At 42.3% G+C, this 19,282-nt stretch overlaps 1 protein-coding gene across 2 annotated transcripts in view; it reads left to right on the top strand.

Moving 5' to 3' along the window:
- The window catches only part of cdk5rap2 (CDK5 regulatory subunit associated protein 2), a 34,658-nt gene that overhangs the window by 4,525 nt on the left and 10,851 nt on the right, over positions 1 to 19,282 (top strand). Inside the window, exons 2-32 of one of the 2 annotated variants that reach the window (XM_079363844.1) lie at positions 203 to 258; positions 1,599 to 1,660; positions 2,423 to 2,533; positions 3,028 to 3,104; positions 3,263 to 3,386; positions 3,721 to 3,881; positions 3,992 to 4,139; positions 4,248 to 4,301; positions 9,093 to 9,215; positions 9,301 to 9,420; positions 9,520 to 9,616; positions 9,785 to 9,999; positions 10,121 to 10,291; positions 10,382 to 10,492; positions 10,574 to 10,711; positions 10,809 to 10,988; positions 11,076 to 11,270; positions 11,985 to 12,176; positions 12,368 to 12,497; positions 12,594 to 12,733; positions 12,832 to 12,948; positions 13,090 to 13,233; positions 13,317 to 13,429; positions 13,545 to 13,684; positions 15,364 to 15,504; positions 15,875 to 15,984; positions 16,115 to 16,249; positions 16,768 to 16,869; positions 16,980 to 17,161; positions 17,259 to 17,589; positions 17,727 to 19,191. In XM_079363844.1, the coding sequence (XP_079219970.1) occupies positions 203 to 258; positions 1,599 to 1,660; positions 2,423 to 2,533; positions 3,028 to 3,104; positions 3,263 to 3,386; positions 3,721 to 3,881; positions 3,992 to 4,139; positions 4,248 to 4,301; positions 9,093 to 9,215; positions 9,301 to 9,420; positions 9,520 to 9,616; positions 9,785 to 9,999; positions 10,121 to 10,291; positions 10,382 to 10,492; positions 10,574 to 10,711; positions 10,809 to 10,988; positions 11,076 to 11,270; positions 11,985 to 12,176; positions 12,368 to 12,497; positions 12,594 to 12,733; positions 12,832 to 12,948; positions 13,090 to 13,233; positions 13,317 to 13,429; positions 13,545 to 13,684; positions 15,364 to 15,504; positions 15,875 to 15,984; positions 16,115 to 16,249; positions 16,768 to 16,869; positions 16,980 to 17,161; positions 17,259 to 17,589; positions 17,727 to 19,191 (5,585 nt within the window). Of the gene's footprint in view, positions 1 to 202; positions 259 to 1,598; positions 1,661 to 2,422; positions 2,534 to 3,027; positions 3,105 to 3,262; positions 3,387 to 3,720; positions 3,882 to 3,991; positions 4,140 to 4,247; positions 4,302 to 7,905; positions 8,985 to 9,092; positions 9,216 to 9,300; positions 9,421 to 9,519; positions 9,617 to 9,784; positions 10,000 to 10,120; positions 10,292 to 10,381; positions 10,493 to 10,573; positions 10,712 to 10,808; positions 10,989 to 11,075; positions 11,271 to 11,984; positions 12,177 to 12,367; positions 12,498 to 12,593; positions 12,734 to 12,831; positions 12,949 to 13,089; positions 13,234 to 13,316; positions 13,430 to 13,544; positions 13,685 to 15,363; positions 15,505 to 15,874; positions 15,985 to 16,114; positions 16,250 to 16,767; positions 16,870 to 16,979; positions 17,162 to 17,258; positions 17,590 to 17,726; positions 19,192 to 19,282 lie in introns of those variants that run through there. The other variant, XM_079363845.1, reaches the window with a different exon arrangement.

Consider the following 19,282-nt stretch of genomic DNA (forward strand, 5'->3'; position numbering starts at 1 on the left):
TAAGCTATTTATGGAGCGTTCTTCAGGCTCACTGGATCTGGCCAGCGTGAGTAACACATAAACACGGCACACTCGTGTTGTTCATGCTATGAAAATCAGTGTATGTGTGTACTAGCACGAGTGGAGACAGAGGGCAGAGTTTGCTTTGGTTCCTGCGATACTCCAAATGTCAACTGGCCTAACACAATGCTTCTTTCCCCAGCTGCAGACTGCCAGACTCCATAAATGCTGGAGATTTTTCAACAGACAGCATGACAGGTAAGACTTCTTCTTGTCACTTCCTCTTTTTTTTTTTTTTTTTTTTTTTTGTGTCATGCTCAGGTCCGATCCCTTCCCCCTGTGTATTAATTAACCCCACTGCTGAAGCGTTGCTGTGACCTCCCACAGTTCTGTCTCCAGAGCTGTGATGCGGGATTAGCTGGATGTTGTTAATTAGCTAATCCTCTTTTGTTATCCACTGTCAGGCTTGTGTTGTGTGCCAACAGTGTACGCAGGGCAGGAACAACTAAACGCAAGCATGTCAACAATTTATAGACGTGGGTCATCATCTGTTTGTCAAAGCGAGATCACGTGGACACAAGACATCGAAGCCAAACACTGACAGTAGTGTGACAGTCATGTTTAATTTACATGTAAAGTAATTCTTATATTCAAGAGAAGAATAGAAACGATTCTTCTGTCGCACAGAAACAAGTCCAAACAAGAAGCTTGTTTTATGTAATACAATCCACCTCAAACATCACGTTTCTATTCCTCAGAAAAAAAAATCAATTATCATTTGGATCCATGTGCTGAAACTTGTATTCATATTGACAGAAGATGCAGATATTTGACTTTCTATCCGACCTTAATGGTGCCGCGTAAAGTGTCAGATGTGTTTGTTACTCTGATGAGTTGACCTGCCTCTGCTCTTAATGCCCAGACCAGAAAATGAAACCTCTTTCATCTAACCCTTCAATGAAAGAATCCTAACTTTAGATCTATGATGAAGTCAATGACTGGAATACAAAAACCAAACAAACACTATTATACTGTAATTGGAGCGATTTTTAGATCAAACTGGTATCATTCAACCCCATGATGACAGGAAGCTCCTGCAGCTGTCAGACACTGAATCACAGAAATAAGGTCAAAGTAAGACTTCTAATCGCAGTTGCTCTTGGCGTATCTTCAGTGGGGTCTAAACAGCACAAGGGCAAAAAAGCACTTCCTCTGATTTTGAAGGAGAACAAGTAAACAAACAAGATCGACAGGCGACAGAGCACCTCTCATAACGCTGTCAAACTATGAATCAGGAGTCGGAGTGGTGACGCGTGATACATGATCAGCTGTGTGTGCAGGCAGCTTTTAGACCGGTCTGAACAGGGAAGCGCTCCAGGAAGCCTTCTCACCTCTCTGATGCCTCTTCAGTGACAAACACGACCGCTTTCTCTTTTCCTTTAGGTCTGTGAGATGAACAGATTCCTGAAATTATATGTTCTATATGTGTCCTGTTCTTCTAAGCAGGACGTAAGGGACAGATCGTCTGATCTGTTGAGATTTTTTTTTGCAGCAGTAAAGTGAATGACTAATTTTTTTTGTTTTTGTTGTTTTCACAGCTCCATCCTTCCCTGAGAAGATGTCTCCAATCAAAGCCCTCACAATGAAGGACTATGAGAACGTGAGTCCGGAAAAAAACAAAAAAAATCTGATGATTCTTAAAGTTATGTAAGGTCTTTTGGATTCGCCCAAAGTCAAACTATGATCACGTTGTTCAGTAGATAGATACTTTATTGATCCCGAGGGAAATTCAAGTAATTAAATGAATTCTTAATAAACTCAAACTCAAACACAGAGCTTTTCAGTATGAGCTTATGTAGCAACACCATGAACATTTATTAAACCTTATCCTCCGCCTGACAAAAACCAAGCTATTACCATTTATGGAGACTTAGTGGTGAGGTGTGTGTGTGTAGGAGGATAGATAGCTTCAAGACTATATTTCAGCATTTGTGTGGAATGTACGCTCATTTCTTTTTGGCTTGTGCTGACCGCCTGGCTACAGAGACTCCAGACTTCTGCCTCCCCTCTTTGACATCTACCCAACCCCCCCCCCCCCCCCCCCCCCCCCCCCCCCATTACCAGCTGTATGACGCTGTGAGCCTGCAGCACAATGATGCACAGTCTACTTCACACACAAGCATGAAGGCCTCCCTTCATTTTAACAATATCCATACACATGCTCCTTTCACTTATATAAACACGTTGTCCTGGTTTCCCCACAGCCAGACTGCAGTGTTTTGTGTTGCTTTCGTGGCATTGAGCTCAAGTCAGGTGCATCTGATCAGAGGCTAGACGTAAAACATGAAGAAAAAAAAAAGTTATTTGGTTTGTAATTATGTTCCTTTGTAATAAAATCTTTTTTTTCTTCAATCATTTGCAGCAAATCACAGCTCTGAAGAAAGAGAACTTCAACCTGAAGCTGCGCATTTACTTCATGGAGGAGCGCATGCAGCAGAAATGTGACGACTCCACTGAGGACATTTTCAAAACGGTATTATGTTATCTTTTAACTACAACATTTCTGTTGTTCCATGTCTATGCCACACATTCATTTGGACCCTTCAGTGTCTTAGTACGACATGAAAGCCAGTGTTTCCTACCAGGACTTACTGAGATCACAGCCTCAGCCACAACAACAGCTGGATCTTATTCAGCCAAAATCATGCTCTCTAAACAGCTGTCTCGCCTTTTCATTGTTCTTTATTTCCTTTCTTTTCTGAGTAAAATGTAAGAGTAATGGAATCTCTTGCTCTCATTAGGGCTGCTTGGCTTTTGTTTCCCATCATGAATAAAGAGGTGCCATATAAGAATGTTATCTTTGGGCACACGTCCCAAGAAAAGCCTGAGATTCAATAAGTCACATATTAACAATAGAACTGTCAAAAAACTCTGAGGAAATCTTTCTCATAGTTTATGCCAGTGACTTTGTGCTTACTCCAGATGTGTAATTTGTGCTAAAATGAACTTAATGTGTTCTGTTTGCAGAACATTGAGCTGAAGGTAGAGTTGGAGTCGATGAAGAGAGAGCTGGCGGAGAAACAGGAGCTCCTCGTGTCTGCATCGTGAGTATCAAAGACAGCCCCGCAATTCTGAGCGATTGTGTCTGCCCAACTCCACGCTTTGGTGTCATGTTAAAACTTTTGGCACCAAAGCAAGGTTCTTTTCTACAATGGGATTTTCATAGCATCAACCCTATGTGCCCTGTACATTTTCTCTCCAGGAAAGCGCTGGAGAGTCTGGCAGGTCGGGAATCAGGAGAACCTCAGCGTGTGAGAGAGCAAGCTCAGAGAGACATGGACGCTTTACGGGACGCATTCAGCAAGAGGATAGCTGACCTAGAACAGGTACGTCAAAGGTGTTTTAGTGGTTTGAATAGTAAAATTACTTTTCAAATACCTGTTACCCCGCACAGCTTTTTGAAATCCTCTGAGTAATGTTCTATTTCATCCCCAGTCCAGTTCTGTCTCTTAAAAGTTCTGGTAATTGCGTTCTCTGTTTAAGGAAATATTTTATTAAAATGTTATAATCTTAAACCCATTTGTTCAGTATGCAATGCACTGCCAAACTAAGAGGGCAAGAGTCCAAAAATCGGCGTTCGTAGCAGTTATAACTGGATTTATTTTAGGCAAATTTTGCGTTCCGGTTGTTGTCTCACATGTTCCTTTTGCCTCATGTCAGTGTCTACAAACAGCAGAGGAGGAGGTTGAGAAGATGGCAGCCATCGCTGAGCAGGAGAAACTCAAGAGTATCAACATAGAGAGGCAGCTCCAATCCCTGGGTCCAGCAAGCACCTTTAGCCCAGTCCAAGACCTGCAGCAAGCTCTGCAGGACAAAGACAAGTAGGAACATGAGAGATGTGCAAAGACACGTTCATATGTTTTCAGTTTTTACCTGCCTTAAGGTTTAAACTTTTCTAATGCTTGTTTTTTTTTTTTTCTTTTCACTCCAGTATCATAGAGCAGCTCACAACCACTGTAAAGAATCAGGAAGCTGTGATCCAGCAAAAGAAAAGTGCTGACCAAGAGAGAGATGCTCCATTAGCTGACCATGTTAAACAGCTGTCTGATCTCATCACCCAGAAAGACCAAGAGCTCGAGGTAAGTCCTTCAGATGCCTTTATGAGAAAGATAAAAAAAAAAAAAAGTTCCAGCTCTGCTTGCAATATAAAAAGACATTTGAGTGACCTCAGACTATTGTTTTTGCAGGCACTAAGGAACAAGCTACAAAAAGAGAACGACCAAGCCGCTCCAGATCATCAGGTTGGTGTTTCAGGATTTCCTCATTTTTCTTTTTGTTTGGTTTCTTCAAATGAATACAAAACATTGAAAGACTTGAGGCTGAGTACGTAGACTCCACTTGAATGTGTTTTAGGTCAATCGTTGTTACGTCATTATTTCTCTTTTTTTTTTTTTTTTTTTGTTTCCAGCTGGAGACTAGCCTCAAACCAAAAGCTAGCTCATTGTACCGTGCAGTAATGTGTCAAGTCACTCACAGGCTGATGATGCACACAGGCTGTGTTGTTTGCGGTGAACACACAGCAGGCACTCATGACTTCAGAGGACTTTAAGTGCGGTTCTGTTCAAGCACAGGAAATGTACTTGGCATGTTTTATGTCTCTGTGCCTCCAGGTGAAGTTTAATGTTTGTTTCCTGTTTCAGTGAAGGAGTGATGCTGGGCACTCGGTTGTTTGTTGTGGTTGTCTCTGGGCTTTTAACAATAAGAAGCTTACATCCTCATTGCTACTTGCAGTATAAGTTTAAAGTAGGGCTGTAGGGGATAATTCAGCATGTTGTTTTACTGTAATCCAGGCAAAATATTTCAATTTTAAAAATAAATCATAAATACTTTGGAGAACATACAAAACACAAAAAACACAACAGCATATACAGCAAAGTGGGTTTTTTTTCATGCAAAAAATGTTGGGGGTTTGCACATTTTTTCTTGCACTCCCTGTGACGTCGAACATCATGGCACTTCTTTTTTGTCTTTTTGCAAAAAGATTCAACATTTTCCTCTATCTGTGGGAAAAAAACATCCACGCAAAATATCAAAGTCCACACCAGATTATTGACTCTGTCATTGTTCCACCAAACATAATATTGCAATACTCAAGTGTATCAATATTCAAATCCTCTAACTGCTTCTCTTACAGCCCTGAAACATTGAGGTGTTGTGTAATATTTTAATACAAACAAAACGTGAAGATTTGCAAAACATTGAAACCCCAGATTTAGTGAAAGCAGCACAAGACAAACATATCAAATGTTTAGAAATTTCATTGGAAAATTATATTTCAACTTTAAATGCAAGGCCAACAATAAGTCAATTTATTTTGTGGCAAGGCATAAAAGGACTGAACGAAAGTCAAAATACATTGAAAAAGCTAATGCGGTGTAACGTAAGAGGCAGTGAATGGAGCAGACTTGGTGAAACAACAGTGATCCTTGACTGATGATCTTAGCAGCTTCTATCACACACAAAAGAACGTGCTGAGTCAAGAAGAATATAAACGGGTCACTGTTAGATATTCATTACTGGTAATAAGATTCAAAAGTTCACATTCCAACACAGTCACATATACTTACCCTCCAAGACCGCAAAATAATATTAGCCTGAGAGAGTAACTGCTGACCACGTTTTCAACAGAAGCAGACCAGAGCAACACAGCCAAGGTCAGATAGAAATAGAAACACAATAGCATCATTGGTACCAACAGTATTATCAACACAAATACACCCCCTCCCTCCCCTTTCTTTTTTTATTTGTTTATTTTTTAACTTGAATTAAGGAGCGAAATTGCACTGTTCCTGTATCTGTTGGATTTAAACTAATCTGAAAGAAATAACTGAAATTGAAAGTGAAGGGGCTGAGCACTGACTGACAGGAGGAATTTAGCCTTTTTCCTACCAGTGAGGCTGCTTTACTGGGCACCGATGATTCTGCTACTGACCTTCACCAATTAAAGGTTTAATGAAGGATTTTAGCTTTTCAACTGATCAGTCCCCTTTGTCTTATTGGACGCTTCACAATTCTTCAAAATTGTTCCATTGGTGACAAGTCAGGACTACATGGAGGCTTGTTATTCACCTGGACTCTAACTACAGAGCCATGCTGTTGTAATACGTCCAGCATGTGGTTTGGCATTGTCTTACTGCAAGTACTGCCCTGGAAAAGAATTTATCTATTTGGGAGCATATGTTGCTGTGTATATTGTTGGACATTAATGGTGCCTTCACTAATGTGCAGGTTATGCCATGTGCATTAATAGATCACTAAACCATCACAGATGCTGGCTTTTGAACTGTGCCGTGTCCACTCATAACAAGCCAGATGGTCCCTCTCTTTTAGCCCAGAGAACAGGGAGTTCAGTATTCCCAAACAGAGAGTAACATGTTGACTTGTCAGACCTCAGCACAGTTTTTCAGTTTTCCTCAGTCCATCTTAAATCAGTTTTGACCCAAAGAAGGCGGCTGTGTTTCTGGATCTGGTTTCTACACGGCTTCTTTTTTCCGTGTTAGAGTTTTAACTTGCATTTATGTGAGTTTGTGAATCTCTTATTGGCGGTATGTACTGGAGACAAAATAATAACAAAAAATCTTTGTGATTTTACATATAAAACATTATTCTTAAGAATTGCACTTGCATTTTCTGGGACAGTCTTTCATAGATTGGTAGACCCTCTCTCATCTGAACTGATTATAAGCTTGATGTTTGTAACCCTGGTAAGTAATCTCTGTCCCTTAATCCTTTAAGTGATGTATAAAGGAGTTTAAAGGGGAAAGTGAACCTGTACTGGAGTCTGAATTTCTCTTTTCTGTCTTCTCTGCTTTCTGTGGTCTTCATTCCTGAGTGTTTGGACACATTTTTATGACATGGAATCCTGTTTATTGGGCTTGTTTGATGTACTTTAATGTTTGATGGTAATAAAATAATCAAGATATCTTATTTCACAGTTTAGAAAACTTGAAGAAGTTCACTGTTTAGAAATAATCCAAAGACATTTGAAAGGTTTTTTTTTTTTTACACCAATAAGCAGACGACTGGTTAAGTTACTGTTACGTAGAGGGCTGAAAGCGTCGTTCGGCAGTGTCCCAGCTTTCCTCATCAGGTCTTGGCGTCTGAACTCAGGTCACAGTGTTAAGACTGGATTAAAGAGTTGTCTGGAGACTGTTCCTTTGGATGTTATTTACAGTATGTCTGTCCTATATTAAAGATAACAAAGAGTCTGTAATCTGTCTGTTTAAAGGTGAATATATATATATATATATATATATATATATATATATATATATATATATATATATATCATATATATATCATATAGGTGAACTAATGAAGGGGCTGTATTTAGAAAGATTGGATTAGATATTTTTGGGTTTGAAAGGACTTTGAAGGAGGTGTAATGGAATTTGTGATCGCTCCGTTTACCAAAATGAAACCTTCTCTGGTTTTAAAGCAGGTGTTTGATGTACTGCCAGGCAGGAAGGAGTCTGTGGAGTTTCAATTATTGCTGGATTCTGCCTAACTCTACGCTCTCCTCTATGGGGCTGAGGGTCGTACCTGAAGTCCCCTCTCAGCGGCTGGGGGGAAGATTTTCTAGGTATAGTCTGGCAATGGTCCCAATACTGATCCCTGTGGCCGTCCTAGAGGATTTGATCTGATTGAATATTGTGGGAGAGGCGAATAGAGGCGGGAGCGGGGATTATCAAAGGATTAGGGCTTATAGTGCTCTGCACTCAGTCACTTTCCTCTCTGCTCTCCCTGAAGCAGTCAGAGGAAATGATAGATGGCTCTTCCACGGTTGGCATGATTGTGATCATAAGGTCTGGACAGTTTACACGTCAGAGAGAGAGCTATTGGACTCGTTAGAAGCGGGTGAGTGTTGACGATCGAAAGGCGCCATGAGGGACCCATGTCGGATATGTGGCGTCCGTTTGGTGGGAAGCCAGTGTCGCTGGATCTTCAGCTCGTCGGCGAAGAGAAAGCTACACGTGATCTTGTCTCATGTTCTGGGCTGGGAGGTGACTCGCGATGGCCGTGGAGAGTTCCTCTGTGGAAAGTGTGTGTTCCAGTTGGAAAAGGTGGTAACTTGTGACGTTAACATCAGCCAGCTGCAGGATAAACACAACAGCCAGATCCAGAAAATGCAAGCGGAGAAGGACCACCTCATTCAGTGCATCATCCACATTTACAGAAAAAACAACCAACAGCTGACCAGAAGTGAATTAGAGAGCACCAGTTGCAAGAACCTTGCAACTTCTGAAGTGGACAGTCCTGAAGATGAGGTTGTGTGTGACTTAGCGTCTGAAATACAGCAGTTCAAGGAGGCTGGAAGTGGCCACGCCGAGATTCGAATTAGACGGTGTGTGAGTCTGGATCGGATTGTGAGTAAAGGGGCGCGCTCAGGCCTCAGGAGGAGCAGGGGGGGATCAGCAGCCTGGCCCGATGCTTCTGTAAAGAGCTTTGGTCTCCGAGGAACACGGCAAAGTTCTCAGAGCTTGTACCTCGACCTGGTCCAACGTAAAGGAACACTTCCTCGACCTGTAATCAAAGGTCGCTCTACATCCTTGCAGTGCCTCAATAGAGACTTTTCCTTTGACACTTCTCCAGACCCTCCAGCCAAACCAAAACTCAGAGAGCCTAAGCTGTCTGTTCCCAGGCAGGGTGTCTCTGATGAGCCAGGAGGAAAGGTTCAGGCTAAAGCGCTGCTCCACCGCACCTCAAGCCAGCCTTCTGTGATCTCTGATCTGATCCAGCTCCTACGCTGCATCTCCAGACAACAAGTCTCTGCTCCACCAGGGAGCCGAATCCCTGTCTTGAAGAGGTTAAATACTGGTTCTCTCAATCTCAGGGTGAAATGTAGATCCAAAGAGGCAAAGTGGAAGTCTCTGCATGACCTAACAGAGGAGTTTGATGATCAGTTCACTCCTGTCAGAGTGAAGGTAGTTCTTTTAAGAAGTTACACTTGGGTCAAATACTAAAGCATTAGTATATTAGATACTTAATTAAACATTAACACATTTTTCCATTCTTTTGTTTATTTTGCACAGAAGCAGAATGACTTTGGCCGATTGGAGTCTTCTAAAACACTCCTGACTGAAGAGATCACCCAAGCAAAAAGCACCATTGAGAACCTGAGCAAAACACTGGAGGAGGCCCAGAATCAAAACAAGGTACAAGAGGATGACAACTGACTTACTGAAATAGATTGAGAAGTGTCTTTGTGTAAAAAAAAAAAAATCTACCTCTTGTCAACAGAACATGTTAGGAAAGTTGGAGGACAAGGAGAATGAACTCAACTCTGAGAAGAAAAATGCTCTGAAGCGAGACAAAACGATCCAGGGACTCACTCAGGTTCTTAGAGAGAAGGAGAAAGAGGTGATGTTCTGTTTATTCTGCCGATCACAAGACAAGTCACCTTTCTTTCTGTGTCACCAATTTTATATCATGCAACAATCTTCAACGCGTATTCTACAGATAGCTGAGCTGTGTCATGACATTGAGGACAGGGATGACGCTTTGGCCAAGGCGAGGGAGGCAGCACACAAAGCCCAACTGCAGAAATACCAGGCAAGTCCTGCACCTGTTTAGAAAGAGCTTGCCACCTTTTATAGAATTGGCCTTGCATGATAACAGTGATGTTATTTGCTACATGTTCTGTGCATTGACAGAAGTATAACTAAAGATCAACACAACTGTAAAGCAAAAGCTAATGTACTTCTTCTGCATGTCCCTCAGGGAGCAGAGGAGCACCAGAATCTTTTAATGGAAAAGCAAACCGAGCTGGCTCAACTCCAGGCCGAACATCATGCCAAGGTGCTTGAATCCCAGAAGCTTCAGCGTGGCCTGGACAGGAAGGATCAGGAGTTGATGGACTTGCAGCAAGCAAAGGAGCAGCTGGAGGTGGAACTGGAGGACATGCAACAGCAGAAGAAGAAGGGAGACAAAGCCCTCAATGTAAGAGTCCTTAAAGACAGTGACAGTCCAGTACACATTTCTTAAACGCTGTTATTATATTGTGTGTTATCTTTAACAATTCAAATCCTGGCTTTGTTTGAATTATCCTTCCTCCCTCCAGGATCTAAATAATCAGCTCAAAAAGCTAAGTGGAGAGATTGGGGTAAGGGAGAGTGCTCTGGAGCAGCAGTACGAGGAGCTGCTGGATCAAACAAAAAGAAAATTACAGTCCCACGAATGCACAATCCAGCGGCTGACATCCACCCTAGCTGATAAAGAGCAGCAGCTACAGGTGACACAATAATCTATGTTAACATTTACTGACAGATTCTAGACCAGAAGACATAACGTGTGTTACATTACTCTTCTCTGTGTTCACCAGGAGTACATCAACATGGTCAGAGACCTTGAACAAAGCAAAAGCATGGAAGGAAACGATAATGTGCTCTCCAAGCTGCGGCAAAGGCTGAAAGAGAAGGAGAAAGCTCTGGAGGTGTGGCATTCCTTCTCTGTAATCTTCTCTCCACAGTGACTGTAATTTAAGTCTGACAGTCTTGTGTTTACTCTTTAACAGCAAGCGCTCGATGAGAAGTTTGCTGCCATTGAGGAGAAAGACAATGAGATTCACCAGCTGCAGCTGTCTCTAAGGGAGAAGGAAAGAGACCTGGAAAGGCTTAATAATTTACTTTCTCATAACGAGGAAACCATTAATGTAAGTAGATAGGACTCTGCCCATTGTGAATCTGTCTGAAACTGGGGCCAGACATGAGTTATAAATGCTTGTCTCTGCCCCTTTTCTTTCCTTACAGAGTTTTGACAGTTTGATCAAAGAGAAAGATGTAGAGCTGCAGCATCTTGCAAACACCTTAAAGAATCTTCAAAGATCTAAGCAAGATGTAGAAGACAACCTAAACAGATCTCTGAGGGAGAAAGACTCCATCATCAGCCAGCTACAGCTCTCCCTGGAGGGCAAGACGAAGGATATGGAGGTTAGCATGTACAACAAATACACACCACATCATTTGTAATGTTCTGTAGGTCTCGGTTGTGTAATTCTGCCTCTCCTGTTTTTGTAGGAAATGGCTAACTCAATGCTAAGCAAGTCGCAGACTCATGCACATGACCTCGCTGAACAGATGGGCCAGAGGTTGAAGGTCACAGAGGCCATGCTGGCAGAGGCTCAGAAGGCCAGAGAAAGACTCATTGCTGACAATGAGAGTGCTGTGGAGGGACTGTTGGCTTCAATCAACAGCAAGGACAAACTCCTCAAGGTCAACATTTCATTGTGAAAGCGTGTTACGATATCAGGGATTAACACAGTCAATCTCAGTATTAATAGCAACAAATAGAAAGAGATACTTCAGTTTGTTATTATATGTTGAGTTGAACATTAGATTAGCATTGTAGCTACTGTTTAGTGGTTCAGATCTTATCTACAGAATAAGAACTTTAATTGTCATGGATGATTTTTCCAAAAGCCATAAATGAATAAATAGGTGTTCCTCAGGGCTCAATTGTAGGTCTTTTACTTTTTTTATTCTTTACATGCCGCCTCTCAGTAACGTCAACATTACTGTGAATCAGGGTTAATGGATGCCTAACAACATTGAAGACATTAAGTAATGAGTAGCAAAGATTTTTCTACTGCTCACCCAGGATATAATAGAAGTCTTGGCTATTGGTACTAAAGTTCAGAGAGTGATACTCGTGCTAAATATAATGCAAACTTTGCGTTAAATTAAATACGATAAAAAGCTATATACATCTGATTTAAAGTATATTTATATGTTAATTACAGCAGAATACTAACAATATCTAAAATTAAATAAATAATATATTAATAAAGAATGATCAATTCAATAAATTAATTCAAAAAAGTCATTTATGCAAATACAATACTTTTTCATCATCCATATCTTTCATATTTACAAAAACTGCAAACATCACTCTCTCTCATTGATTTCTTCTGTATTTTGTCTTCCCAGGAGTCTGCAGAGCACTACAGCCGCATGCTGTCTGAGCGCACACAAGAGATTCAGGAACTAAGAAAGCAGCTGTCTGACAGCCAGCAGCGGTTCTCCACCGCTGAGAGACAAACCTCCACAACAGCACAGGAGAGTCATTTAGAGACTGCAGAGCTCAAAGCGCTGCTCGCTGACAAAGACAGCCTCATCAACGTAAGCTGCCCGGTCACTCAGCTGTAAAATGTCCTCCACTTAATATTCAACAAGGGGATGAAGTCAGCAGTCCCCAGAAGAGCAATACTGATGATACTGCTCTTTACATTTTGACTTCATATGATGTGATTCTTTGATTTCCAAATGAAGTTTTTTCAGTCCGTTGCTGTTGTATTTTTTGAACTATGCAGAAGCTTCTGCAGCATGGTCAGGCGAGGGATCAGTATCTGGCAGAGATGAGGCAGAGGGAGGAGCCAGATCATGTGTTGGAGCTCAGACAAACGATCCAGATCATGCAGGAGAAGTTGGACGAGAAGGAAGGTGAGGCATTAAGACCCTTTATACCCTCTGATTAGGCATTGGGAACTTAAATTACATCATGATCTGACTTCTGATTCTGTTCTGTCCATTCTGAAGCCGAGCTGTCCAGGAGGAACAATGAGGATAATGCAGAGAACATTCCTCTCCCAAAGAAAACAGTTGTTGTCCTGAAGAAAGAACTGGCACAGAAAACTGAGGCATTGAACAAAGCACTGAAGAGGGAGACTGAGCTGAAGGTCAGTTCATTTTACCCAACTTACATGGTCAATTTGAACTTTTCTTACAAACAAGTGTTAATTTCATTGATCCTGGATTGAATTTTCTTTAAATCTAGATATCTTTGGCTGAGTTGCAGTCTTTGCTGTCTGAGCGAGACGGTTGCAATGAAGGTCAGGCTGCTAATATTGAATCCCTGACTGCAACTTTGAAGACCAAGGATGAGATTATCAATGTAAGACTTCACCCATTAACAAAGTCAAGATCTTCTGCTGGAAATAATAACATTTCAATTAGGAGCTTTTCTTCTGACTTCACTAAATCTCCTCAGCCTAAACTCAGTAGTTTTGAAGTTTTATTAAATACCTCTGTGCAGGTTCTCCACCAACGCCTTGGTCAGAGGGGGGACAGCCGAGCTGATCATACCCAGGATCAGGTCATCGGCTCAGGCATGGAGAGATCTCTCCCAGGGCTCCCCCAGAGAGAGAGAACCATGATTGGTGGAGACAGCCAGCAAGAAGTAAACTTTTTCTTCTGAATTAAACAAAAATTTAAAATTTGAAAATTTAGAGCACTGCCTTTATTGTTTCTGTCTCCCCAAAGGCTTTCCCCAACCTCATAGCACTGCAACAGGAGCATAATGCACTGAACAAAGCCCTGAGAGCCGAACAACAGCTCTACTCCAGCCTGGTCAGGACTGTAAAGGAACAGGACAGGTGAGGGATAATGATCACGCTGTCTGAAAATAAATCACATGAACTTGATTTTCTTTTTTTTCTTTTCTTTTTTTTTTTCCTAATTACACTGTATAAATGTGTGTATGCTTTGCAGTTCTCAGCGTCTCCACGCTCTGCAGCTTGAGTTGACAGCTGTGCAGCTCCTGAGGCAGCAGCTGGAGGAAAGCATCAAGACTAACGAGGAGCTGAGGGAGGACTTGGAGAGAGAGATACACAAGGCCAAACTCAGAGAAGGTGCAGTGCAATCACACGGGGCGGTGAAAGGTGATGGGAACTGAATGAAAGGAAAGAATAAAAAGGAATGTTTATCCGTTCAGGAAACAAGCTCAGGTAGCAGCCAGTACTGCTGTCACCATACCAAAGTTTAACTTTCTATTCTTGTAAGAACCACACACTATCAGTCCCTGCTTTGATACCATGGCAACACAATTGCACTGGTACTTTTCCATACTATTGATCTTATAAAATAACAGACTTTATTGTTTTAAACTGTGCGGTGTTAAAAACATTTTACATCTTTGACGACCTCAGCTCCCAGGGAAACACACATGTCTTCTCTGTCGTGTGTGTGTGTGTGTGTACACACACCTGTCTTCTCTGTTGTGCGTGTGTGTGTGTACTTTAATAGTATGTTGTGTTGACAGGCTCATGTCCCCTCTTCTATGTGTCACAGTATTCAGCGTGCACACCTGCTCATCCGTCTGCACGTTACCTTCATTGTTAACGTCATCACCTCCTCATCTGCATGTGTTATCCACAGTAAAGTTAATAGTTGTCTTTGTCTCTTTTAAATTGTAATGTCTTCAGTCTGTTTCTTTCTTTGTTTGTCTGTCCTTTTATTAAAAAAAACCCCTAAACTAAATAAAGGCTGCTGTTGGCCGGTCTTTCTGTCTTGGACTTTAACACACTGTCTGTCTGTCTGTTCTGACTGTCCCATTAAAACATTTACTTGTTTGTTGAATTACACCCCTCTGCTTATTAATTCAACCCATGCTACCTTCTGTCATTTCATTGCACACACATTTTATTATATATCAACTTTGAAAAGGGGTATTTAGGGCTGTCACAAAGCAGAAGAATCTAACAGTCCCCTGCTATAGAGCAGCGTCCCTGAAATAAATCCTCTCCCAAAGGCTACGTTTTTACTGTCTTTTACATCACCGAGTTAATTCAGTTAAGCACAGATAGTACTTTGGATGTGAAGTCAGGACGTCGTATTGAGGCTGATTGAAGATGTCACTGTACGCTAGCAGTGTTTGTGAGCATGTCATGTGCATGCCTATGTGTGCTTGTCAAACGTTGCCCCCCCCCCTGCACAGAGCCAGGTGTATAAATAGGTCAGCCATAAGTAACAGGCCTTTCGCTAACATCCACTCTGAATCCGATTTAGATGCAGCTTCAGTAATTACCACTGATTACATTTACACACATTGTTTCTGTTACATTGACACAAACTGTTTGATTTTATATACACAACTATATCCATATTTGAACATGTATTTACATGTATGTGTCGCTGAGCATCTCTAGCTTCATTTAACACACACAATTGTCAGCTTTTCTAATTCTACCTTGAATTTAATCTGTATGGAACAAGCTTACCAAACCCTATTAAAAACATGTTAGAAAGTAATGGACAGCTAATCTAGTTATGCTTTAATAAGAGGATGATGTAAAGCACAATCATGCTTGTTAGGTCTTGGTTTCTTGAAAATCATTTTTTCAAGTGATTTCATTAAATTATAAAATGTCTGATTTTACTCGAGAAAATCTCCCTTTATTAACTCACTATGCTGCATGTGCATTGAGAAGTTAAACACATGTTGACAGTTGAACACTGACCTGAACAGATGCTTTATGCTGACATGGCAAACATGACTGTAAGGAACTCCCCCCTTTGTGTGTCTCTTCAGGTATGGACCTGAGTGAGTCTAAAGAACTGGAGAGTATGAGAGATCAGCTGGAGGACGCACAGCGCTGGAATGCCTCCCTGCAGGCTCGCTTAGGAGCCATACAGAACCGCGGAGGAGGTGTTGGTGGTGCAAATGATGCTGGTAAGTTAAAAAAAAGAAGAAAAGTGTGTGTATATATATATATATATATATATATACATATACATATACACACATATACATACATGTATGTATATGTGTATATATGTGTATATATGTATGTGTGTATGATGTATATATATGTATATACATATATATGTATATATATATGTGTATATACTGTATATATGTGCATATATGTGTGTATATATATATATATATATGTGTGTGTGTGTGTGTGTGTATATATATGTGTATGTATATATATATATGTGTGTGTATATATATGTGTATACACACACACTCATGACTTATTCTGGAGTTTTAGTGAACAACATTTTTACTCAAACCTAATTTCCCCCCTTTTCTTTAGGCGACACTTTAAGTTTCATCGGAGATCAGACTTCCTACATAAGTATATGTGTGGGGGAGGGGCAGGATGACAGCTTGTCTCAACTCTCCGTGCAAGAGCTCAGACAGAAGGTGACTCACTTTTCAATCTTACGAGTAAATGAGCAGATTTGTACCAGTTAGTAAGACTAGCAATGAAATGTGTTGAACATGAAGACAATAATGTTGTGAATAAATACAAATAAATCCATCATGGTCCTAGGTACTGGAGCTGCAGGACTCTCTCAGCAGACTGCAGACTTCAAACCACGAGCTCCAGAGCCCACCGTCAACTTTGGAGAAGTCAGACAACGATAATGGAGGCAAAGATTTGGCCAGCAGTAGTCCCTGGAACCAGGTTAGAGGCCACAGAAAAGAGTGCAGCAAATGGAGAAATGTGTACTTAAACTGGAGATGCTGAAGTGTATTCTCTGAAGGGTTTTGCATTTTATCAGTAAATCTTGGAATAGTTTGTCCACATTTAGAAAATACTTGATAAATCATGTCGAAGTCATAACCTAACATCCGGTCTGTTAGCTCCACTCAAACCCTGAACCTGACTCTTAACCTTTGCTCTGTCTAGCTTGTTGCTAAAGCCTTTCTAGTCTTTGCTATTGTTTGTCTTTTTCTCTAACAAGTGTGTTTCTTGCCTGTCGTAGAAGTTTCCGTCTTCTTCTCCTCCACCTCTCCTAACCACTCCCCTGTGTTTTCTTTATCTTTGTGTCTCATGAAATGGTCTCTCTTCGCCATACCACATTAGACTCGTCACACCATTCTGCTTTTGCTGTGCAGCGTTTTTATGGATTTTGTTCCCTCGTTAAGTTTTTCTTTATGGAGCCATTTGTGTCATACTCGCCTCCCATCCCATTACTCTAGCAGCTCGAAAAGAAGCAGGAGGCGCGGCCTGTGGTTCAAAGTAGGAAGACACAACATTCTGGTCAAGATAAAGAGAGTCAGACAGACAGCACACTAGGACAGGTAAGATAAATATTATCTTTAATATATGATCGGAAAAGGAATATCCTCACCCTCGTAAATTCCCCTTTTCTGTAACTCAATGTCCATTTTTCTGATCTCTTGCCTCTTAGATGGTGTCTGGAAAGCTGTTCGGCAATATGAACAGTATGAACAGCCAGAGTAGAGAGCATGCTCAGTCTGGCAAAGACACCTTGGACATTGGAGACGAAGATTTTGAGCAGAGGAGGACAGACGAAATAGCACTTCGAACCCTTCTGACTGACAGTGGGGTCCCATCTGTCTTGCACCTCAGGTAGGTCTTTTCTCAAACAGCGTCCAGATCGTACTCCTTACTTGCGCTTTAAGTCTGTGTAACAGTAAGCGAATCAGATTTCTTCCCCTTCATGCAGAGAGGAGCTGCTCAGACTCAAAGCAGAAAACGTGGAACTACGGGGTCTCCTGAAAGAGCAAACGTCTTCGGAGAGTAAAGAGAAGGAGAGCGGAGACGCCTCGGGGAACAGCAGTGACGGACAGGCGGAGTTGAGAAAGAGTGCGGAAAGCCTGCAAGCCGAGGCCGAAGGTCACGCAGAGGTCATGAGTCTGCCAACTGAGCAGGGAGACGACAACTCCCACGAGATGTCAGACGGGGAGAGACCTGTCAGCACCACAGTGGGGACGAAGAATCTCCCAACGAAAGGCCGAACTGCAAAGAGTGCAAAGCAGCATGTCACAGACCACGGGGTAGGTTTGGTTTTGCAGGAGAAGTGTACAACATTCATTGCATTGCATGCATTTTGTTGTTGTTACCATTTCTTTTTGCATGTATCATAGCTTATTGGAGACAATAAAGACGACACTTATATCTGTTTTCACTGTAGGCAGGGATCAAATCTCGTCTCCCGGTCCCCGTGAGGCTACGAGTGGAGGCGAGTAGCAGCAGGCAGCCTGAGAACTCTGACCATCAAAGAATGAATGCACTTAAACACTTTCTCATGGATGATGTATCTGAGTCTGAGCAGCTGCTGCATACAGAGTCCGACTCTTCCTCACATGGAAACACATACGCCAGCAGCCAAGTGGAGACGGATAACGGCTCGGAAGCAGGAGCAACACCAGCCAGCTCTGCTCTTCTCACTCAGCTGGAACTTCTCCACCAGGAGTGTCAGGAGAAAGAGGCAGCGATCAACAAGCTCAGCAAGCAGCTGGCCGAGTGGGAGGAGCTCGACGTTCAGCTCCAGGAAAAGGACTCGCTCAATCGCCAGTATGTCGAGGCCTTACAGGCTGCAGAATCCACCATCGCTTACCTCACCGCCTGCAGTCTGGACAGCCATGGAGGGGTCGGGACACAAACGGCGGGCTCGTGTACAGGCTCCGCCTCCGTTGGTTCAGATGCAGCGCTGTACAGCAGATGCATGGCCCTGCAAACAGCACTACAGGAGAAGGAGGAGCTTAACAACAAGCTTGTAGATCTTCTGAGCATGGCAGAGAAAGCCATGACCTCCACTAAAAGCCAGGAAGAGAATCCAGAAAACGATCACTTATGTTTAGAGATAGGGGCCGCTTTGCAGCCGCTGAAGACTTCCTCGAGCAAACCGTCTCTAAGAGGTGTTTTTGGAAGCACAGATGACTCTTTGCAAGAGCTGCAACGACATGTGGACTCTTTGCAGGAGTCACTGTGGGAGCAGAACAGGCGTAATGCAGAGCTTCAAGAAAAAGTGAGAGCTCATGAAGCCGTGAGTCAACACCACAGCGGCAGTGCAGAATCACTAAAGGGAAAGGAGTTGAGGGAAAGTTCCGATATTAACGAGGAAATGACCAAAGTTCTCACAAACTGCCTCAGTGCTGCAGAGTCTGCTGTTGCCTCTCTAGCAAAACACTGTACAAATAGCAGCTCCTTAGCTTCTGGTCGATCCTCACAGAGCAGCTCTGAGCTGCAGCTCACTTTAGAGAAGCTTCAAAAGGCCCTGCAGGAGAGGAAAGACCTGTGTGAAACGACAAGCCAGCCGCCCTCTAAATCCATCAGCAATCAGTCCGCCGCTTCCGGAACAAATGGAGAGCATCACCAAGAACTTCACGGCAACCTCCGCCTCTTATATAAACTCATCGCCGATCAATATCAGAGAATATCAGAGCTCCAGGCTTCCGTCCAAGGAAAGGGCTGGAAAGAGGAGAGCAAAGTCCACAGGACGTTGCAGGATGTCGAAGGATTACCACCGAATGTTCAGCTCCAGCTGGAAGCTCTCCACAAGGCGCTGAGGGAAAAGAAGAAAGCGTGTAAAAGCCTGGAGGAGAAGCTGGCCACTGCCCTTTCGAACACATCCTCCCCTGAAACTGCACGGAGAGGTAAGATGAACGGCCAAAACAGAACATATACATTTTTTTAATCTGCAAAAGGCATGCTTATGTTATTTTAAACTGAAATGGAAACAACATA

The sequence above is a fragment of the Symphodus melops genome, assembly GCF_947650265.1.
Source record: "Symphodus melops genome assembly, chromosome: 16".
Taxonomy (NCBI): domain Eukaryota; kingdom Metazoa; phylum Chordata; class Actinopteri; order Labriformes; family Labridae; genus Symphodus; species Symphodus melops.